Source organism: Manacus candei, unplaced genomic scaffold (genome assembly GCF_025592945.1).
Source record: "Manacus candei isolate 608988 ecotype Guabito, Panama unplaced genomic scaffold, ASM2559294v1 h1tg000126l, whole genome shotgun sequence".
In the NCBI taxonomy this organism is placed as follows: domain Eukaryota; kingdom Metazoa; phylum Chordata; class Aves; order Passeriformes; family Pipridae; genus Manacus; species Manacus candei.
In genome coordinates, this window is record NW_026138174.1 from 2,024,861 (window position 1) to 2,050,771 (window position 25,911).

At 44.0% G+C, this 25,911-nt stretch overlaps 1 protein-coding gene across 3 annotated transcripts; it reads left to right on the plus strand.

The window, feature by feature from the left end:
* The first annotated feature begins 231 nt into the window (after positions 1–231).
* ZBTB21 (zinc finger and BTB domain containing 21) lies at positions 232–19,909 on the plus strand. Of its 3 annotated transcripts, XM_051770798.1 has the most exons (3): positions 271–346; positions 8,705–8,759; positions 11,604–19,909. In XM_051770798.1, exon 3 carries the CDS (start codon positions 11,617–11,619, stop codon positions 14,791–14,793), a length of 3,177 nt encoding a protein of 1,058 aa, XP_051626758.1. In that variant the 5' UTR covers positions 271–346; positions 8,705–8,759; positions 11,604–11,616; the 3' UTR covers positions 14,794–19,909. The 3 variants fall into 3 exon arrangements, with proteins under 3 accessions (XP_051626757.1, XP_051626758.1, XP_051626756.1); XM_051770797.1 differs by lacking the exon at positions 8,705–8,759 and having other exon boundaries at positions 232–346; XM_051770796.1 differs by lacking the exons at positions 271–346; positions 8,705–8,759 and adding an exon at positions 664–1,503.
* Positions 19,910–25,911: the final 6,002 nt, after the last annotated feature.

Sequence of the window (25,911 nt, forward strand, 5' to 3'; positions counted from 1 at the left end):
GTTTCCCTGCCGCGGGACGGGCTGAGGGAGGCGGCCGGGGCGCGTTCCACCCGCGGTGTCAGCACGGCGGGCGGGGGGGATCCGCACCCCGACCCCGCTCCCCATCCCCGTCCCCTCACATCGCCCCCCCCGCCGCGCCGCCCCCTCGCCCCCCGCGCCCCCCCCACCCGGGCCCGGCCAATCGCGGCGCCGCGCACGTGACGAGCGCTCCCCGCGATGACCTCATCCCTCGGTTGTGGGATGACGTCAAATTCAAGATGGATGGAATCACGGCGGCGGCAGCGCGGGCCGAGCCCTGAGAGGAGGCGCCCCGGAGGGGGGCGAGCGGGGAGGGGAGGCGGACAGGGTGAGTAGCGGCCCCGCGTGTCGCGCCCGTCCCGGGGGGCTGCCCGCGCGGCGCGGGTCTCCCCGGCTCACAAATCCGTCTTTTCCTGACGTAACTCTGAGGTGGTTTTTTTTTTTTTTTTTTTCTAACCTCCTTCCCCCCCCCCCCTCCTTCCTCCTCCTCCGCCGAGCGGGGATGCGGCTCCCGCGCGCATGCGCCGGTTACGAAACTCTTCCCCCCTCCTCCGCCCGGGGCTCGGCGCAGGCGCGCGGAGCGGGCGGGCGGTGCCCCCGCGGCCGCCGCCACATCGCCCGCCCCGCCTGGGGCGGAGGGCGCATGAGCCGGGGGGGAGGGAGAGAGGGAGGGGAGGAGAAAGGGTAGGGGCGGATCGGGAGCGGGGAGAAGGCTGGGAAGGGACGCGCGGTCTCGGCGCTCCCTCAGCGGGGGCGCCTGGGGAGCGCGTTACCCGCCGGCACGGGCGGGAGGGCTCAGCCGCCTGAGGGGAGTGACGGGGCGGTGGTATGAGGGATATCGGGGACCTGTGGTGTGTGTGAGGAACAGCAGGGACCGGTGGTTGTGAGAGGCACCAGGTGATGTGAGGGACACCAGGGGCCGGCGATGTGTGGGGTCGGTGGTGTCTATGAGGGACACCGGGGACCCGTGGTGCTGTCAGGGACACCAGAGGCCGGCGGTGTCAGAGACATCGGGGACCGGCGGTGTGTGGGGTCGGTGGTGTCTGTGAGGGACACCAGGGACCCGTGGTGCTGTCAGGGACACCAGGGACCCGTGGTGCTGTCAGGGACACCAGGGGCCGGCGGTGTGTGGGGTCGGTGGTGTCTGTGAGGGACAGCAGGGAGCGGCGGTGTGAGGGATATCAGGGACCTGTGGTGTGTGTGAGGGACACCAGGCGGTGTGAGGGACAGCAGGGACCGCCGATGGACACCAGGGAGCGGTGGCGCGAAGAAGCGGCCGCCTGAGGGGTGCAAGTGATCGCCTGCCCGAGGAGTGTGAGGGACTGAAGGTTCCTTTGCTTACCTCTCGACCCGGCTCCGATCCGAACCCTGAAACATGGGGAGAGGCTGTGCCTCGGTGACATGGATGCTCCCCGATGTATCTGGAAGGGAGAGCACATTTCATCCTCCCCCAGCGAGGTGCCTGCGGAGTGTATGTACAGGCAGGTACTAAAGCTGTATGTACAGGCAGGTATAAGTGTCTGCAGGGAGGGGGCAGAGGTTGGACCAGGCTCTGCTCGGGGGTGCCCAGCAATGGGACAAGAGGCAACGGGCAGGAACCGATGCACAAAATTTCCACCTAAACGTGAGGAAGAACTTCACTAGAACAGAGACCAGAGAAGCTGTGGAATCCCCCTCAGTGGAGATATTCCAGAACTGTCTGGACACAGTCCTGTGCTGGGTGTTCTGGGATGACCCTGCTTCAGCAGGGAAGTTGGACCAGATTACCCTCTGAGGTCCTTTCCAACCTGACCCATCCTGTGATTTTGTAGACAAAGGGTAGCTTTGCTAGTCTGAGCACTGTTGGGCTGGTTTATTCATTGGGATGAAGTACATTTCATAGCCAGGTGGAGGAACCCTCAGTGCTGTGCTGTGCCTTTGCAGAAAGCCGTGGAAGGTGTTTTACATGGTCACAGCTGTCAGAGAGAACTTTACTGTAATCCTTCCCAAAGTCCATGCTGACATTATATCCAGATTGGATGCAGCTCACGCAAAGGAACGGCACAAGAACGTAATTTAAAGGAGATATTAGGAGACAGGAAATATTGTGGAATGTCATTATGTGCTGAGTAAGCTCATCTTAATAATTAAATAGCACTTGCTTTAATAGCTCGAGTTTTTTTGCACTTGGACTCACAGTGGAAATATGGGTGGGCTGTACATATAAGAAGAGACTGTGATGAATTACACAGTCTCATGACTTTTTGTGAATACACTGAAGATCCTTCAGTTAAATTGTAATTAATCTTTTTATCCTCAGATAAATTAATATGAAAATAGATTTTTTGAGTGTATTTCTGTACAGGAATATTAAATCAGGGGTAGTAAATATGTACTTTTGATATTAAATCACGAGTGGTAAATACATACTGGAGGTAAATCTAGTACCACTTTATGTGTGTACTGCCTGAACACAGACAGCTGTTGTGTTCTCTTGTGACTTTGCTCACACTGACTGCTCTGACTAAAATTTTCCACCAGCATTATGCTGATCTTCTCGAGGGGAAGTTTTGAGTGAATTTAAGCAACAGTTTTTATAAACCTTGTTTGCAAAAAAAACCCCAAATTATGTGGCCGTCCTTTGGGTGAAAGGGGATCCCTTTCTCTCAGAATTGTGTTTCACCCGCATGCTCTACACTTGTAAATCTCATAAGAACACTTTGTTCACCCGTGGAAAGTCCACCCACCCTGACTGGATTGTGAACGTTTAAAGAACTGTCATTTACATGTTCTCAGTAGGGACTCGCAGGGAGATGTCACAAATTACAAACCTCTGAAGTTTTCAGCTGCAACAGTGTGTGCCAAGCCAGGATTTCTCAGGGATTTCTCCAGCTGGGAGCTCCCCTGACTCTGCTGGAGCCAAGATAACCCCTGGGGACTGGAGTTGAAAATGAGTGTCTTGTGCCCTCAGTGCTGCTCTTGACTGATTTCAGCATTTCCCTGTGATCCAGAACAGGATTAAAGTCATAGTGAGTTGGGTGGGGTTTTTTAATGCTTAAAGTAACTTATCCTCTAGCACATATTATCCCTCTTATTCAATATAAAAAGAGGCAGTAGCTTTTAAGAAGTTCTTGAAGTCCTCTTTGTGCTGTACATTTAGCGACAAATGCGAACATTTGTGCCTCCTGTTCCTGCTGTGTAGGTTCCAAGTGCCAGGGTGATGCTGTGCCAGCTGACTCGGATTCAACATCTCACACTGAGAACCCTCTGCATCACCAGAAGCTGGGTATTACTAAGAAATTAGGTTTTATGAGCTCATGGGGGATTTTTTTGTGTGTGTGATGCTAGAGAATACTTGTACACAGAGAATCAAATAGTTGGTGCTGACCACGCTTTCCTTAGAATTAGTAATGGGCAGGCCAACCTTTGAGTTTAACAGGACAACTTCACATAAAGCCTTGAGCTTTCTTACTGTACTGAAGTTGTTTTGGTTGGAACTGCAGGAGCTGTGAAGCAGTTACTGAAAAAAAAAAAATTAGTAATTTCCCATTATAGCTCTCAGGGTTTTGAAGTTTATTTTATCTGCCCAACAGTGATGATAAACAAGTGTAGGCTCACCCGGGAGAGGAAGGAGGAGCTGAGGAGAGGAAGTTGGGCTGTAACCGGCACATGGTTTGTCCTGCGCTGGGAGGGGCCACGCTCTGAGTCACACGCTGCAGTTGCAACTGTTTCAGCTCTCCTTAAACTTCTGAGCAAGTGAGCTCTTTTGTAATGGGGTCTGTTGCATTTAATCAACTGAGATCCCCGGAAGGGAAGAAAAGTCTTCAGAAGCAGCAAAATCCTTCGTTGCAAGTGGAAACACTGCTTTAAAAACGATGTTCTGTGCAGAGGGGGTTTCATTCCCAAAATAGTTATAATTTAGTATTAGTGTTTGTACTGTAATATTTCCTTTTTATTTCCCTTAATGATAATATTAAAGACAGCAGTTCTCTTATGTTTTCTTTCGTTCAGCAGTGAAATAAATTTAAAAAATCATCTGTTGTCTTTGCTTATTGGCTGCTTTATGTATTATGTTGTTCTGGAACAGTTCAGGCATATTTTATGGACAAAAAAAGAATGTGTTGAGCAACTCTTTGACCTCCCTAAGCTCATTCTGCCAACAACACCACCACCATTTTGCAGCCCACCAAAAACCAGGAAAGTTTCAAAATCACCTACTCCTGGTTGTTGAGGGGGGTTTTCCCTCTTGTATTTAGTGAAACACCACAACTTGTGCAAATTCTTTCCATACAGTCCGTGATGAAAAGGCCTGAAAAATCCTTGGGGCAAATAATTTCAAAAAAACTGCTGCAAAACTTGTCCTTTGATAGCAGTTTGTTTACAATTAAATTGCATTCTTTGGGAACCGATGAAATATTTCCCCCTTTTTTGTCCTGGAGCATTAATCTCCTTATCCCTGGTTTATCCCACCTCAGCACTGAACAGTGTGAGCGATCTTTAGGTTGCAGTTCATTCTCAGCAATGCTGACCTTGTAAATCTCATGTAGAACTCAGGTAAAATTGCTGCTGTCTTTCCCCTTTTCCAGTTTCCTGGACTGTCTTCCCAGTATCTTGCCCATAATTGGTGATGGCAGAATGACATTTTCTTTGGATCCCTTCAGTGGGAGGAAGATACCTGCGTTCCCTGAACCATAACTTTCTCACTTGGCAATTTTTTAGGCTCAGTTTTTGTATTAGTTGTGCATTTTTCAGATTAAATGTATGACCTCTCCCCCTTCAAATCTTGTTTTTTTTAAAAGAAACCTTTGTGTAAACACAATTCTGTTGATAGAAAAGTACCTTATATGGGTATAACTGGCTTCTCTTCCTATCTAAAATATGCCTGTAAAAAGCCACATTATAGTTATAGAAATATGCCCACAATTAGGGGGTTGTCATTTTGACTATACAAAATAATTAAAAAATTAAAAACAGTCTGTAGACAAGATTTATTCTGAATTAGGACAGTTAAACAAAGAAAAAGTGTAAAGGAATAGTAAAGGAATGACTGTTATGAATATTATTCCATTTGATATCTCAGCATTACCAGCAAAATTATAAAGTCTACCTGTAGAAAGAGTACAAGTGTACATGTTTGGTGTACATCTCCCCTTCTTCAAATTCTTGATTTCATGCATCTCTTACCAAAAAAGTCATATTTCTGGGGATGACATTTCTGTAGGCTTTTGAATTATATGGCCATCAAGCCTTTTGGTCTTGTCTCGCCAGAAAGGTTAACATCACAAAGCTCAAGGGAATGAAAGAACTCCTTAGTGAAAAGTATTTTTGAACTTCTAAACTTTTTGATGTTTGATTTAGTTCACAGCAGTTTGGAGGGTGAGTTACACGCCTTTCAGTTGAGACATTGAGGCCAGGACAAGTATTTTGTCAAACTGTGATTTGATCTTCATTAAGTGTTTTGGGAGGAACCAGGAGAGCTCACAGCCAGCGCGTATTCCTGCCCTCTTGCTTACATCCCTTGGCTGTGCAATCCCGTGGTTTACTGCTCTGACACGAGCCAGTCCTTCCTTAGGGGTGGAGGAGACACCAACTGCTCCTTGCAGGAGCCATCCCTGGTTAGACTGGACTGAGAGTGAGATGAAAGTGCCCCCTTAGTGCTGCGGGTTTGTAAACAAGAATGAGAAGGACAAGAGGAGCTTTGTGATGTTACTCAGACATGTTACACTTTGCTGCAAGTCAGGAGGAGCTGTTTTAAGTGTCAGGTGGGGAAACCAAGGGTGTGATCTGAATATGAAAAGTAGCCTCTAATTTCTGAGAGAATTTTTATGCTGTGTCAGAGTAACTGCTTGTTATTTGTCCATTGTGTAGGGCAAGATAGAGAGACTGCACAATATTCAAAGTGAGAGTAATTTTAAATTAGATATTAGAAAAATATTCTTTACTGTGAGGTTAGTGAGACCCTGGCACAGGTTGCCCAGAGAAGTTGTGGATGTCCCATCCCTGGAAGTTGGACAGGGCTTGGAGCAATGTGATTTAGTGGAAGGTGTCCCTGTCCATGGCAGAGGGTGGGACTGGATGATCTTTAAGGTCCCTTCCAACCCAAAACATTCTGTGATTCTCTGATTATAGAATTCTTTTCCTCTCCCTATATTTCTGCTTCTGTATGTGTGGAGGATAAATAGTTGGAAATTAGTCCACCAATTTCACACACTAGCAAACATGTTCTTTATCTCATTTTATGCCTCTCTTCACTGTAGTGAGTCTCTCCTTGCTGCTAACTTATTGTACATGAAAAAGCATTTGTCTTCTCGGAGAGAGTTCACAGTATTGTCAGCAGCAGGAAACAGCAATAGCAGTGAAATCACATTTCAGTAAACCCAGGGAGAGAGAAATCCTCAAACTTGCAGGAAGAGGTTACTTAAGTGTATAGTTAGAAAAAGTGCAAACAGTCTTTCTGTGCAGGTTTGGAGCTTTTACATACAGCTTTTGGGGGTGTGTAGGGCAGTGTGTAAATATATATGTACTATGGGAGAGTGTGTTGCAAAGGCTGTTGATGGGAGAAGAGATGTTTTATAAACCAAAACCGTTGTCAAGCTCCAGTAAAAATACCCTGCATAGAAACCTTGAGTAGAAGCTTAAGCGGTGTGTGTTTGTTTTGCATCTGGACTTGTGATGAGTAATCAGATGTTTTTCCTTCCTTGTGTTCGAAACAGCACCTGAATTACCAGAGCCATCAGATCCTCTGCAAAGCACTCACAAGGGAGTGCAACATTCCCGCATTTACCTGGGGATGCCCCGGGAACTCACTGAGTCTTGTAATCCATGTTTCTTTGCTTTCTTAGTGGGTTTGCCCCCGCCACGCTTCCTGTGTGTTTTCCCTGAAGAAACCCCTGTTCAGTCTCCCTTGGTTCCTGTCTCCTCTGCGTGTGTTTCCTCCTCCGTCCTTGTATTCCCTGCTTCCAGCCGCAGTTTCTCACAGCCCTGGCGCCTCCTTGCTGCAAAATCGCATCTCATTAATGGCTTCAGAACATCGTCTTTCCCAGTTCCACCCTCAAGACTCTGTTAATGGAGCTTTAGCTGACAGCTGTGTCCTTGTAATGGATGTCAGGAGGCAACATCAACATCTTCTCTTCTTTGCTCGTGTGTATTTGTTGCTCGTGTGTAGCTGTTACACTGAGATCAGTCACACAAATATCTTGCCCATAAAGTTTCAGTGTTGGTGGCTGCGTTGTTTCTAAAGGTGAAATTTCAGGTGGGTGAAGCTGGTGGAACAAATTCCTGACAAAGAATGAGCAGTTTCGTGGCTTCTCTTGCTGCAACTGATGCTCATCTGACCTCTCAGTGAGGTGTCAAGCTCCTATCCTAGAAAATAGCCAACAGGTATAAAAAGCTGGATTGATTTTGTTTGTTGCTTTGTTTCCTACTTCATTTTTAGGGAGCTGAATCAACTCACTGGGAGGTGAGATGAGCAGCTGAGCTGGTGAAAGGAAGAGAAGGGTACCACAGAGCTGGGAGGAGGAGGTGTGACAGTAAGGGACAGAGGAAAGGAAGGGGAACTACCACCTCAAAGACAGGTGGATGTTGAAGACCAAGAAACTGTTGGGCCAAAGATTGAGCCTTTCCGCTCTTTCCTTGAGTAGAGCTTTCCTGAGTAGAGATTTCCTTTTTTATTTTTTTTTTCCTGGAAGTAGTTTTGAAATAGTAGAGGTGTCTTTTTCTATCCTTTTTCAAAATATAAAATAAAAGCAATCTTGTACCAAATATGGTACTTAGGTTTCTGAAATTTAGTTTGGGGAGATCAGTAGAGGGCTGTTGATGGAGGGAATTAGGAGACTGGAGCCTCTCTGACCAGGAAAGACTGAGGGAGCTGGGGCTGTTCACTGAGAGGCTGGAGACACTCCTCTCCAGAGCAGACACTGAGAGGGGATCTCCCCCAGGTCTGTAGGGTCTGCAGGGAGGGGGCAGAGGATGGACCAGGCTCTGCTTGGGGGGCCCAGCAATGGCACAAGAGGAACGGGCAGGAACTGATGCCCAGGAAGTTCCACCTGGACATGAGGAAGAACTTCTTTGCTGGGCAGTGACCCAGCACTGAACAGATTGTCCAGGGAGGGTGGGAGATATTCCAGACCCATCTGGACACAATCCTATGCCATGTGCTCTGGGATGACCCTGCTGGAGCAGGGAGGTTGGACCAAATGACCCACTGTGGTCCCTTCCAACCTGACCCATTCTGTGATTCTGTTTTCCTGATATGCTCCTGCTGTTTCCTTGATGTCACCCAAACGTCATGGAAGAAAATAAAAAGAGCTTTGTTTCCAGTCAGTAGTGAAGGTGGCTGGAAAACATGGTTGGAGAGAATAGAAGCAGATTATTTGGAGGAAAGAGCTTAGGTAGCTAATGGCAAAGTAATCTTTAGCTGAGAAGTAAGAGTCCTCAAACCCCTGGAACCAGATCTAGTGTTACAGGAGACTCCAGAGGTCTGGATCTACACACTGTGCCAGACACAGCTTTTGTGGGGGGCTAAACAGACAAACACTGGCTTTGGGGACACTGTTGGGAGAAGTTCTTGTCTTCCTGTGGCTGCTCCAGTTGCTGCCTCTTCAGTTATGCCAATGCAGTCATTGTGGTTTAATATCAAAATTGACCAGCATTTGAAAATTAATAATTCTGGAGTTTTATTTATTGTCTGATCTGCTGTGTCATACAGGCCTGCAGGTATTTATACTGGCACAGCTGGAGGAGGAGTGACCTGCAGTGTGCAGGTAAGATGAACAAGAGAGAGCAGAAGTAACTTGGAACAACTTTGTTACTGAAAAGTGTTCATGTAGTGAAATTTTAACACATTGTACATTTACTCAGGTAATCTTTGGATTTTTTTTTTTCACATCTAAGCATTTCAGGCTTTTAGATGGTCTGTGTAAATGTCTTAAAATGGTTCTGCAAAACAGCTCTGGTTTTGCTTCTTGGTGTCATAGTTTGTTTTATTTCTGCCTGTTGTGTCTAAAGGCTACTAAGCTGAAAGTCAAGCAGTTGAATTAGGAAATACCAGGATTAAAGCTGCTTTTTCAGGATTAATTTGTTCCCCTGCCATTTGTGTACCTTGCAGCCTTGGTTACTGTTAAAGTGACACAGTTACATTGCACCAAACCCTCCTTCACTGCACGCAAGGGACTGTGCCATGAGCATGAAAGGGAGGGATGATTGTCTCTTGTCACGTTATATGTAGTGAATTGAAGGTGTTCTAGGAATAAAAAAGGAGGATGGGGAAAGAAGGATGGGTGGCTGTTGGGCTCTGCTTTAGATGTGTACATTTTCCACCAATCTCTGCTGGTTACACTGAGTTACTGTGCTAGGATGGACAAAGGGACACATAGTAATTACATGGTGTTTATTCTGCCAGTTTTACACAAAACACAGGGCTTGGGCAAAGCAGATTAAAGTGAAATATTTGAAAACATTTCAAAATATGTGACTAATACACTGTATTTTCACTCTGTCCTCGAAGGTGGGGGTTGTGCAGCAGCTTGTATTGGGTGTCTCTACACCACTGTTCTGGTTCAAGCTCCCTGAGCACGCCGTTGATCTGTTCCCTCCATAAACCCTCTGCAAGTTGCATCCCAGATGAATCACTTGGGTTTGCAAACTCACCTTCTTCCAGATGAAGCTAAAGGAAAAGATGCCTTCCAGGAACAGTTGTTCCAGTAACACTCCAGGTGTTAATGGGTGCTCAGACAGTGAAACTGGTTTAGGACTGCTCAGACCTGACCACTTTAAATTGCAGTGTAACCCACAAAGGAGAGGGGTACTGAACCACCATCCATCCTCATCCCCCCCAGTATTTTTAAGCAAAACACAGAAAGCAAACCAAGCCAGATTGGTTTCTCAAATTAAGAGTGACTGCACTGCTTTTTTTAGATGAAGGTGTGGGGGGATTATGCATTATAACTATAACTATCTGAGGTGAATTAAGGATAAATTAGTGTTTGTGAAATGACACTGCAAGGCACTGAAACACTAGATAAAGACTGATTTGGTGAGGAGACAGCATTCTGCTTTTCCTATTGCCATGGCACTGTGAAGTCATTTGGGAGCTTCAGATGCAGAAGTGGCAGCTCAATGCCCAGAGATGCAGCACCCTTTCTGTCATTTCTCAATAATACCAATTCAGGCTTTGATCACTTACTTGTATCCGTTTGTTGTAAGTTTTACCACCCTCATTTATTAATCAGGGGGTTACAGCCTCTTAGTACTGTTTTTTTATTTTTATAAACTTTACAGTGTTGCTTGTAAGCTGATGGACACTGAAACCTTTTCATTGTCTATGTATTTATATGTATAAATCATAAACTAAAGAGTAATTTCTCAAATCAGCTGTAGAAAGAAGAGAATTGCTTTTAACAGACACATCATTGACATGTTTTATACCACCATGGAGGAAGGCAGTGTAAAGAGTGTCCACAAAAACAAAACAAACAAAAAAAAAACCCCAAAAAACCCCAAACACAACAACAACAAAAAAATTGGATATTGCTGATTTGTCTGTGTGTGTCACTGTACACAGATGTATAAATTCCAATTCCTACCCCAGAAGTTCTTGATTTGTACTAACTTAAAACCTGATTCTCTTTTTGTTAAGCTCCAATCAGGAGCAGTATATTGAGTTATTGAGACATTCTGCAGTACGGAGTAGGTTGTGTTTTGAAGCACATGGAACTTGGAGATTTCTTCACTGCAGCTTAATTTGTGCTCACTGTACTCCTAGATGCATCCCAGGCTAACTGTTCCTCAATATGTGGAATGTGGGCATAAAGTGCTCTCCTGCTAATGAATAAAATGGGGACTTCAGTTCTCTGGTTGCTTTTCAGCTACAGCAAAGCAATGCAGAGATAGAGCAAAGCAATGCAGGGATACCTCAGTGAAAACTGTGACATTTCCCAGATCCTGCCAGTACAGTTTTTTAGGTGGCACATATTTGATTGCTGGGAGTATATAATTAACAGCACTTACTAAGCATAAACAAACATGATAAATTTAGATTACAGACAATAATCCTGCTTCCTTCTCCCTTCCCAGTATTAATGCCCTTTCCATCATCCTATTAAAAGTGACAGCAAAACCCCCTTAATTTGTTTGGTCAGCAGGAGACTGTCAGAGCTGCTTAAGCTCAGAAAGGTGAGTTGGTATAACTAAGTTCAGACATCTGATCTGAAAGTTTATCAATGCAGCTGTCAAGCAGATCTTCATAAAGCTAAAGCAGAGATAGGGAGTGAAATGAGGGAACTGTTCCTCCCTGTGTATTGCAGGAAAAGAACACAGCCCACCCATCATATTTGTGGTGTCATATTTCTGGTTTAAGATCAACCATTTAAAGGGTACTGGAAAGTGGTCAGATGAGCTGGTTCTTCCCATGCCTGTGCATCTGTTAGAACTGACAGTGTTGTTTTCATTCCCATACCTTTCCTCCAAACAAAGCCGTTTCCTTAATCACTATTTGTTGGTGGTTTGGCCAGTTTAGTGTAGTACAGGGGGGATTAGGTGTGTTTGCTTTACCTCTTACCGTTCACACAAGGCAACCTACGACTTTTGTTGTTGTTGTTCTTTTTCAGAGGCATCAGAATCATGGAGGGGCTCTTGCACTACATAAACCCAGCACATGCAATTTCCCTTCTGAGCACCCTGAACGAGGAGCGTCTCAAGGGACAGCTGTGTGACGTTGTGCTCATAGTGGGAGACCAGAAATTTCGAGCCCATAAGAACGTTCTGGCTGCCAGCAGTGAATACTTCCAGACTCTGTTCACAAACAAGGAGAACGAGTCTCAGTCAGTGTTTCAACTCGACTTTTGTGAGCCGGATGCTTTTGATAACGTGTTGAACTACATTTATTCTTCATCCTTGTTCATTGAGAAAGGCAGTCTGGCAGCTGTGCAAGAGCTGGGCTACAGTCTTGGGATATCCTTTCTCACAAACATCGTTTCCAAGAGTCCTCAAGCTCCTTTTCCTGCTTGCCCTATCAAGAAAATACTGTATCAAGATGAAGATGAAAGTAGCTCCCAGAAGAGAAGTGTCATCGTCTGTCAGAACAGAGTTGAAGCACAAACGAAAAGCATAAATCAAACCCAGCATGATTTAAGCCATACTCCTAAACCTTCGCCCTCTGTGGCGGTCAAAACTAGCAGCAGACCACAAATAACAAAACCAACTGAAACCCTTCACAACTTATCACTGACTGAAAGGAGGTGGCTGAAAGAAAGTCCTTTGGGCTATACGAAGGTTCATGAAACTTCTGGGACTGTGGAGGATCAGGGCAGGGGTGGTTTGGTGAAAAGGAACACGGTGCTGCCTCAGATGCCTTTAGCAGAGAAGGAAATTGCAGACGACGAACCAGGAAGCAGTGGTCAGCTTCTGAGAGGAAAGGCTCTGGAGATGTCACTGAAGAGACCACGACCACCAGTCTTGTCTCTGCGTGGGGCGTCAGAATCCACGTTTTTGTTGCGAGAGGCAGGAAAAGGAAACGGCCAAGGCGAAGACAGGAATTTGCTGTACTACTCAAAGTTAGGGCTGGTCATCCCATCTAGTGGGTCTGGCCCAGAAAACCAAAGTATTGACAGAAGTGGGCCCCTTGTAAAAAGTCTTCTGCGGAGGTCACTGTCCATGGACAGCCAGGTTCCTATTTACTCACCTTCCGTTGACCTAAAACCTGCACAGGTGTCGTCCTCCTCCTCACCGGGAACTAACGATTCCCAGAAAACATTTAACGTTGTGTCCCAGAAGTCATCCTTGAAAGAGTCATCGGAGAAGTTAGTCCTGGATGAGAAACCACAGGTCATACACCCACATCGCCTTAGGTCTTTCAGTGCCTCTCAGTCCACTGACAGGGAGGTGGCTTCCCCTCTCTCGGAGGTGCGGATAAAAACCGAACCGAGCAGTCCACTCTCAGATCCCGCTGAAATTATAAGAATTACGGTGGGTGACGGTTCAGCCTCGACAAATAAAGACTTTGCTTTTAAAACCGAGGATGATCACAAGGAACCGAGCAGAATTCCAGCAAAAAGGAGGTTTCAGGACGATAGAATGCTGCCGTTCAAGAAGCTGAAGGCGGATGAGCAGGGTTCCCCTGGCTCAGAAGAGAACTTTGAGGAAGGCTCAAGCCCTCCGCACCTTGATGCTGATTTTCCTGATTCTGATGTCAGTAAAGATGAGTACAGCGAGATGGAAGAAGCAAGACCAAATAAAAAATTTAAATGCAAACACTGCCTTAAAATCTTCAGATCGACAGCAGGTCTTCATCGTCACGTTAACATGTATCATAATCCAGAGAAGCCCTACGCTTGTGACATATGCCACAAGAGATTTCACACCAACTTCAAAGTGTGGACGCACTGCCAGACCCAGCATGGAATCGTGAAGAACCCCTCGCCGGCCTCCAGTTCTCACGCCCTCTTGGATGAAAAATTCCAAAGAAAACTGATCGACATAGTGAGGGAGAGGGAAATCAAAAAAGCTCTGATCGTGAAACTGAGACGTGGCAAGCAGAGCTTTCAGGGCCAGTCCGCTTCACAAGCACAGCAGGTCATCAAGAGGAATTTAAGGTCGAGAACCAAAGGAGCCTATATTTGTACCTACTGTGGGAAAGCTTATCGCTTCCTCTCGCAGTTCAAACAGCACATAAAAATGCACCCAGGGGAGAAACCCATCGGAGGGAACAAGGCTCCTAAGCAGAAGGATCACATTCATATTGAAAGCCCAGTGGAGAACAAGGAGGTTTATCAGTGCCGGCTCTGCAATGCCAAGCTCTCCTCACTCATTGAACAGGGAAATCATGAGCGACTCTGTAGGAACGCCACTGTCTGTCCTTACTGCAGCCTTAGGTTTTCTTCTCCAGAGCTGAAGCACGAGCACGAAAGCAAGTGTGAGTACAAGAAGCTCACTTGCCTCGAGTGTATGCGTACCTTCAAATCATCCTTCAGCATCTGGCGCCATCAGGTTGAGGTTCACAATCAAAACACGATGGCTCCTTCAGAGAACTTTTCCTTACCTCTCATGGATCACAACGGGGAAATAACCAGTTCGTCCAGGTTGCCCCCGCAGTCAGAGTCCAATAAAATGAACAACTTTGTTGCTGCGAAGGAGGATGGTGTGTTCAGTGACTCGTCAGAACAAATCAACTTTGATTCTGAAGACTCCTCATGCCTACCTGAGGACTTAAGTGTCTCCAAACAGTTTAAAATCCAGATCAAAGAAGAGCCTGCGGATGACATCGAGGACGAGGTCACCGAAACGAGCAGGGAACCTAAGGAAGTGGTCTCCAAGAAGGATGCCAACTTGTGGCCCTGTGAGAAGTGTGGGAAGATTTTCACCTTGCGCAAGCAGCTGGAGCGTCACCAGGAGCTCCTGTGCTCCGTGAAGCCCTTTATTTGCCACGTGTGTAACAAGGCCTTCCGAACGAATTTCCGGCTGTGGAGCCACTTCCAGTCTCACATGTCGCAGGCTGCGGAGGAGGCCACGAACAAGGAGCCTGAGATATGCCCACCAGCCAACTCCCCATCCCCGCCGCCCTTACCCCCGCCCCCGCCGCTCCCCAAAATCCAGCCTTTGGAACCGGATAGCCCCACGGGCTTGCCGGAGAGCTCCAGTACTACTGAGAAGTTGTTCGTGCCCCAGGAGTCAGACACGCTGTTCTACCACGCCCCGCCGCTCTCAGCAATCACTTTTAAAAGACAATACATGTGCAAACTCTGTCACAGGACTTTCAAGACGGCTTTCAGTCTCTGGAGCCACGAACAGACACACAATTAAGCTTTAACAGAAACCTTACAAAGCTGTGTTCAGGGTCTCACATGTCTGCCACACAGACTAGAAATTTTAAGAGGATCAAAGCAATGATGAAAAATGTGGAATCTGTGATGCTGCTTGGGTTTGAAGATTAGGGGAAGCTGACTTGGTTATTAGGTAGAAAGCAGAGTAATTTAAAATCCTGTGGTCTGGGATCTGATAGTAACAGTATAAATTTTGTTTCATTTAACACTGAAATGCGATTGCATCTGGATTGTATGCATGGATCTTCATCCTGTGATGTTGGTGTGTGCGTGTGTATTATATATAAAGTTATATATTAAATGAAAGAGCAACAACAATTTGGATTCTAACTGTGAGCTTATAGTAGTGAAATACTGTAACCAACGTCGTTAATTTGTTTTCAAAAAGGAAGCCAACACACGAGCTCCATGTAAATGGTTGCCATGCACTGGCAGTTAGGGAGGAGGTGGATGGAGTGTCTTGCTGTATTGACTTAGGTCTTAGAAACCTTTAGCAATAACAAATGAACCTCAACTTTGAGTAATCCTGATGTTATTGGATACGAATGTTTGCTATTTTAAGGGAACACGGAATTGTTTTATTGTTGTATGGAACTTGTGCAAATTAAAATAGAATCTAAAGTCAGCAATATTATTACTAAGATTTTATATAAGAAGTAGCAGCAAGTCTGCTCTCAGCCATTTAATTTTAAGTTTCTAAGGAAAATCAAGAGTGGGGGTACTTTGCTTTATATAATGTCCCAAAGACTAATTTCCTATGGATACTTGGGTAGCTGAAGTCATTGTATAACAGCCATCATAATGCAAATGGTACTGTTTGTAACATGAACTGGGGTTGAATGGACGTCAGACAAGTTTCATAGCTTTGTTTCCACTATTTGTACAACTGTTTGTAATTCTGACTACAAAGGAATGTATAACTATTAAATCAACAGGAGAGAGCTCATCAAGGGACAGAAGATGAGCTGTGTTTCTAAACACAGTCGTAAGCTCGGCCATGAGTACAAAGATATGTTTTAACAGAACCTAAAAATGTAAATATTTATATAGACACCTGTATAAATGAAGAAGTATGTATTTGAAATTTGTATTAAGCGTTGCATATCCAGCTCAAAGCAGAGGAGAAAATCACACTACAATCACAGCATTTTATGAGTACAATGCATAGAGTAGTTCTTTCTGCAGCTTTTCTATCATATGTGATACTGTGTTGCAATTTTCCAATTTGTCGAAAATTGTGGTAATAATGGAACCACTTCCCTGCGGTTCCATTATTTTACCTCAAATCACAACTGGAGCATTTAGTGTAAGTAGGATCATACATATTTACCAGGAGCTGTAGTAAGGGTCCAAATTTTTCTGTGAGTAAAGGAAATACTTTCCCAGAAGCGTGAGGTGAACCAGCAGTGAGAAATTCTTCTGCTGGAATTTAAACTCGGTGGAGTGGTGATGGATTAGAGTGAAGGTAAATGATGCAAACAGTGTTTCTGATCCTGACCAACCTTCCCCCTGCAGGGCTGGGAGAGGGGGGATGTCATTCCACACTGCTGAGTCAGAGCCCAGTCCGTGTCTGCTGAAACCAGCACAGAGTTTGGTCACCAGTTTCAGGGGGAGCCGGAGTGAGGCTTTAGTTCTGAGTGTAACCATGTATGTGACTGTTCTTTCAGTATCCCAAACTCAAAAGTTGGAAGAATTGCAAGCTGACACTTAAAATTTATCAAAATTAAGCACAAATGTAATTCCTAAGAATCTGAGGATGGGCATCCTTAATCAGGCACACACCAGAGTAGATTTTTCTCAGTGAAAGCCCAAGTGTGCCACCATTTTTTTTCCAACAGATTTTTAATTGTTTTTCCTGTAATTTAAGTTTAAAAGAATTAGCTCAGGACCGACCCCTGACTTTTTTTTGTCCAGCTACCAAAAAATTTGCAATGTTAGTTTCAAGACTCTTCTGCTTCATTTTTGACCAAAATCTAAAATTGTTACTGAACACTTCTATTAGTAACATATTGTTCTTTTTTTGCCCTCTTCCAGGCAAATTGTAGCTGAATATGATTAGGCTAATTTGCTTGAATATCAGTTAAACTCTTTAAGTGGCATTGCAGTTAAAGAAGGTACTTGCTTAATAGTGACATTTCCATTACTGACTTTTTTTATTCCACCCAATAAGACTAAATTTCTTTCCTACCAGAAACAATTTCAAACTAAAATGGTTATTGCACTTAACCTGGCTTAAAAAAAAAAAATCAGAAAAACATCAAGCCCCACGAAGTATCCTTCAAATGTATTTAAGAAATCGGTGCATATAAAATATGAACATGTTTTTGTAAAACGGTTCCTGAGTTTTCCTCAATTATTCCATTACACAACAGTCTCAAAGCATAGATGTAAAGTTCTTTCTAAAGGAAGGTGGCAGCGAGCTCAGCTGGGTCAGAGCCATCTCACTTCCAACTGGGATTCTGCTCTGTGATAGGATGAGAAATTTTACACACTTTAAATCAAAATCTTGTGCAACATTTTTGCAGAAACCTTGACCTTTTTCCTAGTGTGCTAAAAAATCCATCAAATATTTTTGGCCTAAATAGCCTCCTAAATTTTTCTTCAGTGTTTGGGGGGTTTTTTGTTTGGTTGGGTTTTTTTTAATTTTGTTTTCAACTTCGAGCGTGTTCTGTGTGTTTGTTTTTTTTTTTTAATTTGGTTCCTGTTGTTTAGTAAAGGAATTCAGGATCTCTAAAATTTAAATATGAGATGTTTATATAGCAGTTCTGGTTTTCTATTAGCTTTTATACAGTATCTTAAAAAGCCCTTGATAGAAGTGTTTATTTTGGAGGATACGGAATAAATATGCTTCCACTTATATAACTTTAATATATGTTTTAAAAGTTAAATTATGGAGAAAAAAAAATGTTAGTGCTTGTTTATAAATAAAGATCTTTTGAAGAGTGTCTAGTTTGGCCACAGCCAAAATAAAAGGCAAATTTATTGATACAAAAGCCTGTCTTCAGCATATTTTGTTTAATTTTATAGCTGTGTACTAAAGTGACACAAAGTTAGAGGTCTTGTTAAATATAAAAAGTGTTTTGCTTTTTTTCTTAAAACTTGTGACAGGAATGTGCAGATGTTTTAATATATAGATTAGAATCTATAATTCTCCTCTTTTTTTTGCTATTTTTATAATCTGTCAGATAAATCTCAGTGAACTATCCTGCTTCAGTGGAAGGAGAGGGGAAACTTGTGTTGCATTTTAAGAGGAGCAGGGTTGAGCCATGAAATGTATTTTGGTTTGGGACTTTTTTTCCCTTTCAGGCACCGTGTTGGCAAAGCCTCTGAGCCTATGCTTAAGTCCATTAAGATCAGTCTTAATTTATTTTTTTTTAAAGTCCTTAAGTTCTTTGCTGAATTGGGACCATGATCAGCCTTGAAAATGAGCAATGGCAGCAAAATACGTACAGGTTTTGTTTTTTAAAGTCCTGGGACCGAAAGTTAAAATTAATTTTCCTCTCCATAAAACCTGCATATAGAATTGGATGTAGCTTTACAAAAACAAAGGATGTGAACCAGGAATGATACTGTCTTTAGTTTTGGGGGGGTTTTTTTGGTAAGGGGGAGAGAAACACCCCGTGACAGGTAATTAAGGAGGCAGTTGGTGAAGTGGGCGACTGCAGAGTTTGTCTGGGGTGTTTCAGAACTGAGATATTTCCTTATCTCTGACCCCAAACAGCTGTAAGAGGCTTTTCCTGCGTTTCCTGTTTAGGCAGGAACATCCAGGAGGTTTTTTTGCCTGATGTTGTTTGTTTTCCCCCAAGCAGGACACGCGGGTTTGCTCTGAAGCTCTACACGGACTCTTGTTTCTGTTCCAAGCTCCCAGTGTTAAAACTGGTTCCTCCCATGGGATAAGGACAGACTATGCCTAATTTCTTGGCTCTTCACAGTGAGGGTGCAAATATCTGGCATGAGCCTGTAATCTGGCATGTGCCTATACTGTTCAATGAAATTGTTTACATTTTCTTACCAGAACATTTAATTAAAAATCAAAACGAGCTTAGGGGTTTGGGGTTTGTTGGGGATTTATTTTTGGGTGGTTTTTTTTGGTTTTGTTTTGGTTTTTGGTTTTATTTTTTAGTGTTGGTGTTAATGAATCAGTGTTAAAAATCTTTTTCTGTTGTTGCTGAGCACAGCCTGATAGTATTTTTAATGGCATTGATTCTTGTTTATTTAAAATGACTTGTGAAAAACCGTACTGTAACTGCTCTACAGAAAGGGACACTATCAAGAGAAAGTTTGGGTACAGAAAATGGACTTAACCTGTATTAGAAATACTTGACATTAATAAAATTGAAGAATTGAGTCATAACACTTGAGCTGCTTTTGGGCATGAAAATGCCCACTCCAGGCATCCTCAGTTGTTGCAGAGATGTCTGGAAAATGTATCCGAATTCTGTGGGTTGAGCTGATTTTTCATGTTGCTTTTTCTCTCACTGTGCCAGAATAAAGGACTCAATCCAGTTTTTCCTTTTTCCAGCTTCTCAGCAACACACATTATCTTTCAAAGACACAAGCTTCCCACTACTGCAGCAGCATCTTTAATTCAAATATGTGCATAAAACCAGGACAAGCTCCCCTTTGCAATGTAACATGAAAAATACACTTCAAGTACATATTTTAAGGCTTATTCTTGACAGTGTCCCTTTTTAAAAAGCAGGAAAATGGGATCGCTTTTAGTGCTTGGGTACAGGGGAACAGATTCCTACAGTTTCTAAAAATTGGGATTATCCAATATATTTGCTAGAGAATTTTTCCAGTTAGTTACACAAAATCACTTGTCATTTTAAAGGATTATAGAAGTCAGACAAAGGATGCTGGGTTTATAATCCTGTGTACCTTGTACCTTATACATTCTATATCTGTTCAATACACCAGGATGGGTTTTTACTTTTTTTAGGACTGAGACTTAATAGCTTAAGGTAACTTTTTCTTTAATGTAATGTAAATCCATTGCTGCTTTGTACAACTTTTTCTACCGTGTGTTTTCTTTACTTAGATCTTGACTAAGAACTGTTGGCGTCCAATAAACTTACACTTTGTTTCTTTTGAAATTACTGTGTCTTCTGCTGGAATCTCTTGGCAAAGTGGGATGTTATTGCACATACCATTGTGTCTGCAGGGGTAGGAAGCCTGTTTGTAAAAAAGCATCTTTTGTTCTGGGTTTTTTTTAATGTAAATGCTACTTTTACATTGCTAAAATAGTGGCTTTTTGTCTGTTTTAGTAGGTGCCCCACCCCAACCTGCTTTAGACAATCTTAAAAACTTGAGCACAGCCCAAATTCTGCTTCCTATGAAATCAGAGATTAAAAGGGGAGTCTGAGGAGGGAACACACATCAGCTGACTGTCTCTTTCCTATAAAACAGGACTGAGACAGATGTTTGGAAAGACACGGTCAGGAATTTTATGGTATTTCGCAGTGCTCTCCTCCAAAGCAGTTTTGCTGCTTGCATTTCCCTCTTCAAAGCACAGTGTGGGAATGTAATGTGTGGATTCCCATGGTGCAGAAAATGACCTTTCTATCTTTTGGAAGCAGGGTTTACTCAGTTCCCCTCTTCAAACTAGATAAGACCTGTCTTTCAAAATGCTTAGGCCAGTTTTCTCAGCTTCTTGGAGCCACATCTGCTTCCCTTTGCCATTTTTACCTCGTGCCATTTGGTCAAACCAGTTTCATTCACATTTGACAGAGGAGACAAGGTCTCCACAGTTAATCTCCCACAGGTTTTGAACAAACCACTGACTGGATATCAAGGAATGGTCTCGGTGGGAAGGGTGAGACTTGCAGCAAGAGGATGTGCTGAACATTTCCGTGCCCTTTTCACCCCAGTGCTTGTCACTGTGTGCACTGTCTTGTTAGAAGGAGTGGGGCAATAGGTCAGGTGAAACACAGGGCACAGCTGAAGTACCAACTCTGCCAGCTGGTCGGATCAAGGCTGGAAAGGGCACTCCAAGCTCAAGAGGATTTGAAAACAGGGACAAAGAGCTCCTGGCCTGTCCCTCTGTGGAGCATCCCTGCTCCTCCAAAGTTAGGTGAGCTGTGGAAAAGGCAAAGAGAGGGCAGAGAGCTGCTCTCTGACTCATTCACAGAGTCTCAAGCCCCAGAGATTTGGCTCCTTTTTTCTCCTTTCAGCCTAAGGAACTCCTCCAGCTCTTCCTGCATCCAGTTAGGATCAACACACATGCCTGTCTTCATTATTCCTTCAGAGCAGACAAACTTCTGCTTAAACCCTTCACAGAAAACACTTACTCTGGAGACCATACAGCCTGTACTTGACATAAAACTCAAGAAGCAAATCAAAATGATAAGAAGATAGTGTCATGAGCACTGCACCTGTTTTCATGGCTATTTTTATTCTCATTCCAGTTGTCCATTTCTAAGACAGTTGCTCTGCAAACAAATGCAGTAATGTTTACTTACTTTTCTGTTCAGATGATATTTCCTGTTTCCACTCATTTTTTTTTTAATATACAAACACTAACAGGATCATCTTTACTATTAGACCTCCATGGATAATATTTCTGGAAGGAACAAAGGGCAGCAAGCCAGAAGAGGTCAGAGAAAGTACGATGACAGCAGAAGGATGTGAGATACAGAAGAGCCCACGCTGTGGCCCTGCCAAAAACAAGAACAAAAAAAAAGCAGACTCTGTTTTAAGGTGTCATTTGTGATGAATATGGCTATTTTGGTTGCCACTTTTTCCTTTCTTCCCTAATGAATGAGGCGTTCCTGGGGTGCGACACCTTCTAACCCTTTCTGGCTGACAGAAACTGCATCCGTTACTCTTATCATCCATTACTCTATGCTATAAAGTCTATGAAACGGTTTAAGGGATGAAAAACTTCCCATAAAGCTGTTTAATAATATTTTCTCTACAGGCTTGCACCGGGGGAAATCTTGTTCCTCTTGGAGCAGGCTTTGAAGGCTGCACATCCTGAGGGCTTCCCCAGGTGTGCCAACTACAGCTGTGCGGTGTTTGCTGCTGCCTCTTCTTTACCCATCAGTCAGCTGAGCAGCCAAATGCCACAAGAAGGAAACTCTGCTTGGTTAGCTTGCATTCAGGTCACTTGTTTCAGGAAAAATTTGACTGAGGTTAGTAAAGGCACGTAAATGCATTTTTTGGAAGCACGAGGGAAAAAAAATATGATGTAAACCCACTAAACTGGCACTCTGAATAAGTCTGGAGGACATTCACAGATATTAAAATGAGATTTGAAATTGGGTAGTTTTTTACCAAACACAAGGCTCAAGATGGGCAGAATCACATAGAACATTCATTTTATGGACATGATCCAACAATCTGTTCTGTACCTCTAATGCTGTGTACAGGCATTAGGAGGAGCCAGAAACAAAGGACTGCACCATCCCAGCCACCTGAAGAGCCACATTCAGAAGCATCACACTGAAGGTGAAGGCCTCTCTCTATATATATGCATTTGTGGATATAAAAATGCATGTGAGTGTGCTTAAATATGGCTTAGTTACGTGGAAATTAATTTGGAGAAAATTCCCTGTTAGGCCAAAGGTGTGTCACAACACACTTTGCCCCAAAGGTGTCTTCTCCAGTGGTTCCTTCACTAAGCAGTGTGGTTTCTGCCTGGCTGACAGCTGGGACTGGGAGTGAGGTGCATCTCCAGACTCCTGACTCCTTGGCTCCCTGTTGGGAACACCAAGGAGGAGGCCAGTCCATCCCAGCCTAAGAAAATGCAGGAGCATTAGTTGTAGTCAGCACCTGTTATGGTAAAACAAAGTCAACCCACTTGAACATAATGTGACCTCAGGACTGAAGAGTTTAAAGCTTTCTGCCCTTTGCTGGGGCCACAACACATCGTATTATCCTTGGATTTGTATAACCATGTTATGAGTGAGCCACTCAAGTGTTTTAGCCATAGCCCAGCATCCATGGAGGTGTGCTCTGGGACTGACAAATTGACACAAAACTGGCACATGCCCTTGGATTTTCTTAGCTCTCCAGCTGAGTTAGAGCATTTTCACTGCTCTCTGAGAGGGTTCTGAGTTTTTCCAAAGCCTTTCTTTCATACTCTTGCTGTTGGGTTCCTACAAAATTCCTTGAAGTGCTGCTGCTCTCAATGGAAAACTTTAAGGTCTCTTTTACTACTGACTGAGTCCTTTCTTCTTTCTGATGCCAAATATTCCCAAAGCCAGTTGGTCTTGGTGTCCTCAAACATCTGAGAGGCACACGAGTGTTTTTATTGCTTGGGAGAAGCCCACATTCCTGGGAAGTCACCATCTCCTGGGCTGGATCCCAAGATTTAGGAGAGGCACTGATCTCTCCAGTAGTTCCTTGTCAGGAGATTCTTCAGCTCTAGCTTGGACATGGGAAGCCTGAACCATTTGGACACAACTCTGAGCCTAAATTAACCCACGGGCTAGAAAATTCATGAAGCTGGAATCCCCCATCGTGTCTAGAGTGCCGTCCTTGGGGAAAGCGGCTCAGAGTGCTGCAGCCTCACAATTCCAGCATCACCACCTCTGGTGATCCTGGCGCTCTCTGGTGGAGAGAATAGAATCGGAGAAAATAAAGGGGAAAGAAAAGAGCGGGGGGGGGGAGGAAGGCAAAAAAAAAAAAAAAGCTTGTCTGTCGTGTTTTAGTCTGTAAAAGCTCACGCATTTTACTGAAGTTTGGTAAATATATTCTTGAAGAGTCATCGTCATAATAAAAAATAACAGTCTCAAAAATAATTTTCCTTCTTCCACCTCAGTGTCAGATACAAGTAGTAAAAGAAATGCAATTGTCAGCAATTCCAGACAAAATGTCTGTTGTTTGCCTTTGTTCCTTTTGCAAAATTGTGATCACTTAGGAATAGATTAATTATCAGATATGGAATCACTGAATGGTTTAAGTTGGAAGGGACCTTAAAAATCATCCAGTTACAACCCCTCTGCCATGGGCAGGGACACCTTCCACTCTCCCAGGTTGCTCCAAGCCCCATCCAACCTGGCCTTGGACACTTCCAGGGATGAGGCAGCCACAGCTTCTCTGGACAACCCATTCCAGGGGCCTCACCACCCTCATAGTAAAGAATTTCTTCCTAATATCTAATCTAAACCTTCTCTCTTTAAGTTTGAATTCAGATCTGGAGAGAGGGAAAAGTATGATCCTACAAGGAAAAGCAAAATTGTTATAATATGACAAAATTATGACACTTATAAATGACATTTATAAAATTAATGGGTGGGATATTGGTGTGCTACAATGAACACAAACACCATGGTGCCAATTATTGGTCTCTTTTCTCATGTTCTTTTTCCTTGTGTTCTGGTTTTGGGGTTAAACCACGACCTCTTGATAGGTTGTATTTCTGGTGCACGAATGTCTTCAAAATAAAGTAAAGTATCCAAGGTGTACCAGCTTGGGTCCGTGGTTCTGATAGAATTTAAACATGGCTTTGCAGCTTTGTTTTATGTCTAAAATACATAATTCAAAATTATGATTGGTAAAAATGGAACATTGTGACCCATTTGCTTTGAAGCTTAGGCAGTTTGTCAACAGTTATATTCATGGGGCATGGTTTTTCCAAGACATTTTTAGGACCAGGACTGTATATTAATACCACTTATAATAACAAAGCTATAAAAGCAATGTTCTGATCTAATGAAAAGCTCAGCTCCTGGCAGCAAGTCCTCTTAAGCAATTAAGAGATGTAGGCATTTGGGCAAAGAAGGACTGAATGACCTAATTGAGCTGAAGTTTTTCTACTGTGAGGTCATGGTGGACATGCCACTTCTTCTTTGGTCTTTGGATAGCTGAGGTGTCTCCTGATTTTGGAAAAGAACTGAAAGTAAGAGAAGTCAACGTGGAGGTCTAATGATGTCATCATCTCTGAGCCCTTTGTGTATGGAGCAAGACTCCTTCATTAAGAAAATTATGTTCTCTGGAACGCAGGAGTTGAGAGGGTTATTCCAGATCAACAGCCAGTCTCCTTGCCCCCCGTGCCAGCTCAGAGTTATGAAAGCTTGCTTGGTGCCAGGCTGCTGACCATCTCCCAAGGAGGCTCCTCTGGGCATCCCACCTGGCCCTTGCTCCGTGTCTTTGCACACCCATCACTCTCCTTCTCAGACAGCTGCCCCAAAGCCTAAAAAGTACTGACTCAAAAGAGATGAGATGTGTCACACATGCTGAATCTCACCTAGAAAGGGGCTACAGAAAACAGACTGCACATAAGGACAGGACCATCTCCTGGCTTTAGGACTGTGCCTCTCCTTGCCCTCCTGAGCAGACTTGCCACAGGCAGCAGGTGGAAGGACACGCCTGTTACCTGTCTCTGGCACAGCAGTAAAAGAGTCCTGGAACACTGGATAGAGCTCTGCTGGCCAAAGTACAGTTTTGCCAGACAAAGCAAATCTCACACTGTTATAGTGCCCTACAAAGCACTTGTTTCAGACTTTGTGTTAGGCTGCATGTGTGGCCTCTTAGGAACCTTCTCTTTCTTTTGTGTGTAGGAAACATACTTTGGAGCTCAGAGGCAGAGAATTAGTGGGAAAGGTTTGGGTAGATTTTATCTCTGTGCATTGTAATCATGTAAGTGATCATTTAAGTGATCATTGAACCTACTCCATAGTATTTTTTTTTTTGCCATTGTTCTGCTCACAGCTTTAAAAATGAAACTGATTAAAGCAGCTGTGGTTTCATCCTGTTCCCTTTCCTTACATCTGTCACGTGGGACTCAGGGTGATCTCAGATTCCAGGTGGTAAATCTGAGTGTATGCCCTGCTGTGTCCCACCCTGTCACACACATTTACCTGTGTCAAGTCCCAGCCACCGTTCCACCCACCTGCAACAAAGCTGAAAGGTCACACCAACAGTCAGGGTCCTAAAATTCTGCCTGCCTTCTGTCTGCAGGGTGAAAAAGAGCATCCAGAGCAGCTGCAGACCCTGGCAGCACCAGTGAACGAGTGAGATGTTTCGTCTCTTTGTTGCTTGTGTGCCTCAGGAAGCTCTACCAGCAGAACATTTTAGAACTACTCTGACATCACTCTAGGTCAGAGGAAGCTCCAGGTCTGCAGTTTTCTTCTTGCCTTCCCAAAACAGAGTG

What these genes read in the sequence shown, in the direction of transcription:
- ZBTB21 (XM_051770796.1), top strand. Translation starts at nt 1,394, where the DNA reads ATGGGGAGAGGCTGTGCCTCGGTGACATGGATGCTCCCCGATGTATCT. An exon ending in CGGAGTGTATGTACAGGCAG is followed by an intron (nt 1,504 to 11,603) that starts GTACTAAAGCTG and finishes GTTCTTTTTCAG; the next exon opens with AGGCATCAGAATCATGGAGG.